The sequence below is a fragment of the Gekko japonicus genome, unplaced genomic scaffold (assembly GCF_001447785.1).
Source record: "Gekko japonicus isolate JY-2015 unplaced genomic scaffold, Gekko_japonicus_V1.1 scaffold2151, whole genome shotgun sequence".
Taxonomy (NCBI): Eukaryota; Metazoa; Chordata; class Lepidosauria; order Squamata; family Gekkonidae; genus Gekko; species Gekko japonicus.
Genome location: NW_015169848.1, coordinates 116,279 through 121,150, shown reverse-complemented (window position 1 = coordinate 121,150; position 4,872 = coordinate 116,279). Strand labels below are relative to the sequence as shown.

General features: G+C 50.7%; 1 protein-coding gene across 1 annotated transcript in view; it reads left to right on the top strand.

Annotated features, from left to right (window-relative positions):
* MKLN1 (muskelin 1) overlaps positions 1-4,872 on the top strand; it is a 213,215-nt gene that overhangs the window by 190,956 nt on the left and 17,387 nt on the right. Inside the window, exon 13 of the mRNA XM_015417348.1 lies at positions 2,444-2,591. Coding sequence (XP_015272834.1) covers positions 2,444-2,591 — 148 coding nt within the window. The remainder of the gene's footprint in view (positions 1-2,443; positions 2,592-4,872) is intronic.

Here is a 4,872-nt window from a genome sequence, read left to right as displayed (position 1 = left end):
TGTGGAGTCTTGTGAGCAGAAATTCTACTCGGCTGGCTACTGCATTAAGAGCGAGCGATTTGGCTCCTGCATGAATCATTTTGCTCTGGAGCCCTCCTTCCTGAGCGAAGACAAAAATGTGTGAGCCGGAGGCTACAAAGCCGTGAGCCAGCTCACACTAACTCAGCTTAGAGGGAACACTGCTCACAAGTCCGGACTTTCTTGGTATGGTGACCTATCCAGGGTTGGCTTGAAATTTTTTCGCCGCCCTGGGCAAACGATGACCTTAGCCTCCATCTAGTTCAGCATTCCATTTTTGACAGTGGCCAACCAGATGTTTTTGATAGATTCAGGTGGGTCGCCGTGTTGGTCTGAAGCAACAGAACAAAGTCTGAGTCCAGTGGCACTTCTCAGATCAACTAAGTTTAATTCTGGTGTCATGATCTGGGCTGGGCCTACAACTCCCAGAAGCCCCTAAGAGGGTTTGGAGCCAAAATTGACCAATAGGAAAAGAGGAGGGCTTGGAATAAAAGATCTGGAGCAGCAGGAAAAGCTGTTCTTCTTCCCAAAAGGCAGACCCAGAAGGAAGGCTGCTGTGGGGAAGAAAGCCTCATCCTGAGAAGGGTGAGTAGTCTAGTGCCACTTGGAATAGGGAGCTAGAGACAGTATATATTTAGATGCGTAAGGGCATTTGATTTCTTTTCTTTTCACCCACTTACGGTTATAATTCTGCACCTTGTTGTTTGACCTCCTATACGATAAACTATTTTCATTGTTCACTCTGCCTGGTTCTCACGCCTATTATTCGGCGAAAAGGGAGGTCTGAGGGTCTTGGGAGGGTGCTTTGGGCCTTCTCAAGGGATCCTAAATCCAGAGTGGTGGCAGCATCAGGTGACACCCCACCTGAGCCGTGACATCTGGGTATAAGCTTTCGGGTGCATGCACACTTCTTCAGATACATTGCAAAACCAATAGATTGAAAATAATGATAATGTAAACAATTAAAAAAATCAGTATCTTACATTAAATCCTATACCCTTTGTGCTTTGCAGTAAATACTAAACTCATTCTGATTTTTGTTGTCGCTAAGGCAAATAACGCCGTTCCGCTAGAAACATAGTGATCAAAGTCCGAGAGTGAAAATTTGACCAAATCCAAATCGGAAAGTCCATTACACGGCGGAATAATGGGAACGATATACTTTAACCTAGGAGCTTTGTGCCACAGGCACCTCAGAATATAGTGGACTATATCATCCACTTCCCCCCAGATCACAAAAAATAAATCAAATCTGAGGGGGGGCAGGGATACCAAAGAAACGTCCGGTCCGTGATCCTTGAGGTCATGGATTGGAATCTTAAAGCAGTAAAAGCCAATCTTAATTCCAGGGTGGTCTTCTCCAAGTAAGGGGACCTACTGTGATCCCTTTAAAAAAAACCTTAAATAATGGAGCCGTAAAACAACGTGCCATCACATCCTGGTCCATAATCCCATCCTTATTGAACACACATTCTTGGGGGGGGGGGGTCGAAACACTGACCCTGCTTAGCTCGTGGACACTGATGTGACTGGGCTAGCCTGGGCCATCTAGGTCAAGGCAAGAGACATCCAGAGGTGGTTTGCCTTTGCTGGCCTCTGCATAGCAACCCTGGGCTTCCTTGGTGGCCTCCCATCCAAGTACTAACCAGGGCTGACCCTGCTTAGCTTCCGAGATCTGATGTGACTGGGCTAGCCTGGGCCATCTAGGTCAAGGCAAGAGACATCCAGAGGTGGTCGGCCATTGCCTCCCTCTGCATAGCAACCCTGGACTTCCTTGGTGGCCTCCCATCCAAGTACTAACTAGAGCCAACCCTGCTTAGCTTCTGAGATCTGATGTGACTGGGCCAGCCTGCACCATCTAGGTCAAGGCAAGAGACATTCAGAGGTGGTCGGCCATTGCCTGCCTCTGCATAGCAACCCTGGACTTCCTTGGTGGCCTCCCATCCAAGTACTGGCCAAGTCCAACCCTGCTGAGCTTCTGAGATCTGATGGGACTGGGCTAGCCTGGGCCATCTAGGTCAAGGGAAGAGACATCCAGAGGTGGTTTGCCCTTGCCCGTGTGCAGATATCACATGTTAATTATAATGGGCTGGAAATTCAGTACGGGGAGGGGAAAAAATGGTGGGCAAGTAAAGGCAAAGCAAAATCGAAATGGGGATACGCCTAATCAAACCAGCCGGCTTTAGAAATTCAGTCTCATCCCTCATAGTCAGTCTTAAATCCCAACTCGCCTCGAAACCTTCCCCGGGTGACTTTGAGCCAGTTGCGCACTCTCGGCATAGTCTTACCTTACTGGGTTGTTGTGAGGATAAAACGGAGGACCGGCGATCCGTGTACGATGCCCTGAGCTCCTCGAAGGAGGGGCAGGATCAAAATGCACTGAATGAATAGATTAACTCTGTTTCGCTGCTTCTCTCACCCACAGTCCCAATGACCGGCTTCACCCAGAGAGCTACGATCGATCCGGAACTGAACGAAATCCACGTGTTGTCCGGGCTTAGTAAAGACAAAGAGAAACGGGAAGAGAACGTCCGCAACTCCTTCTGGATTTATGACATCGTACGGAACAGCTGGTGGGTAGCAGGATTCCGTTTCTTGGGAAACAGAATGTGTGCCTACCAGGGCTCCCTGTAAGCGGTGGAGTCTTGTGAGCAAAAATTCTACTTTGTGAGCTTCTGGCCTTAAAGCTGTGAGCGAGCGATTCGGCGACTGCATCAATTAGTTTGGCTCTGGAGCCGTCCTTCCTGAGCGAAGATGAAAATGTGTGAGCCGGAGGCTAAAGAACTGTGAGCTGGCTCACACTAACTCAGCTTAGGGGGAACACTGGACCCTAGTCTTCATGGGTTATTGAATGTGGTAGTCAGATGCCTGAGCTGATATCACTGACATTGCTGAGACCGAAGCGAAAGTCCCCACTTGGCTGTGAATTGACCTCTGTGACCTCAGGTCATTCTTTCATCCTGTCCTACCTCGCAGGGTGGTTGTGAGGATGCATGCCATCTTTAATTCCTTGGTGGAAGGATGGTATTGACAGATATAATTTTGTACCCTTATAATAGCAGAGCTAACGTTGACCTCGACATCCTGTATAACGGTCAGTGCTGGGGGTGTGGAGGTGGTGTCAATACCATTTAACCAGTGTTGCCTTTTTGGGAAGCAGTTCACAGTACCCACTTCTGGAGCTCGCCCTGACCTGGATAGCCCAGGCTAGCCCAATCTCATCAGGTCTCAGAAGCTAAGCAGGGTCGGCCCCAGCTAGTATTTGGACGCGAGACCTCGCAAGGAAGACCAGGGCCATGATACGGAGGCAGGCAAAAGCAAACCACCTTCTGAACGTCTCTTGCCCTGAAAACCCTCCTGGGTCTCCGTAAGTCAGCGCTTTCTACCATCCCCCCATCTGAAGCTGCTCTCAGTCCTAAAGAAGAAGAAGAACAGGAGGAGGAGGAGGAGAAGAAGAGATTGGATTTATACCCCGCCCTTCACTACCCAGAGGAGTCTCAGTGCGGCTGACAAACGCCTTTCCCTTCCCCTCCCCACAACAGACACCCTGTGAGGTAAAAGAAGAAGAGGAGATTGGATTTATACCTGGCCCTTCACTACTCAAAGGTGTCTCAGAGCGGCTCAGAAACGCCTTTCCCTTCCCCTCCCCACAACAGACACCCTCTGAGGTGGGTGGGGCTGAGAAAGCTCTCTTGAGAGCTGCTCTTGAGAGAAGAAGAGATTGGATTTATACCCCATCGCCTTTCACTACCCAAAGGAGTCTCAGAGCGGCTCACAAACGCCTTTCCCTTCCCCTCTCCACAACAGACACCCTGGGAGGGAGGCGGGGCTGAGAGAGCTCTGACAGAAACGGCTCTTTTTCAAGAACAGCTCTTATCAGAACTACGGCTTGCCCGAGGTCATCCAGCAGGTGTAAGTGGAGGTGGGGGGAATCAAACCCGGTTCTCCCGGATTAGAGTCTGCACGCTTAACCACTGCACCAGACTGGCTCTAGGTACAAGCAGACAAGTAAGCCAGTGAAACATTCCCGTGGGTGACATTTTTGGCATTAATTCCTAAGGCTGCGGTATAGAATCCTAGAATCACAGAGTCGGAAGGGGCCAGTACAGGCCATCTAGTCCAGCCCCCTGCTCAGTGCAGTAGCCACGTGTGATTTGGGGGAGAGGCCGTGGCTCAGTGACAGAGCTACCCGCTTAGTGCGCAGAAGGTCCCAGTTTCAATCCCCAGATGCTAGATGCTGTTGTCCCATCGCGCCTTTTAAATCCGCCCAGCATTCGCCGCCTGTGGCAGGTCGAATTGTGCATATGATCGGAGCCTAAACAAATTTTCTTTCAAACTCGGGGGGACCTCCTCAGGTCTGCAGATAAATCTAACGTCTTTAAAGGAGGGGTAAATCTCCCCACCACCACCCCGGCCAATGAAAAAAGCATCGTCTGCGCTTCTTCCGCTGCACTGGCCTCCGAGGTGGATGGTGGGACCCGGAGCTGTGCTGAACTCGGTGACGGGGGGAAGGGGTGGGATCCTCCCCCATGAGTCCCACGGGCCTCCCACTCGCTTCATTCGTTCCTTGCGTCCTTTCTGAGAGAGCTAGTTTGGTGTGGTGGTTAAGTGCGCGGACTCTAATCTGGGAGAACCGGGTTTGATTCCCCACTCCTTCACTTGCACTTGGCTGGATGACCTTGGGCAAGCCATAACTCTGGCACAGCTGTTCTTGAAGAGGAGTCGTTTCTGTCAGAGCTCTCTCAGCCCCACCTACCACACAGGGTGTCTGTTGTGGGGAGGGGAAGGGAAAGGAGTTTGTAAGCCCCTCTGAGACACCTTTGGGTAGTGAAGGGCGGGGTATGAATCCAATCT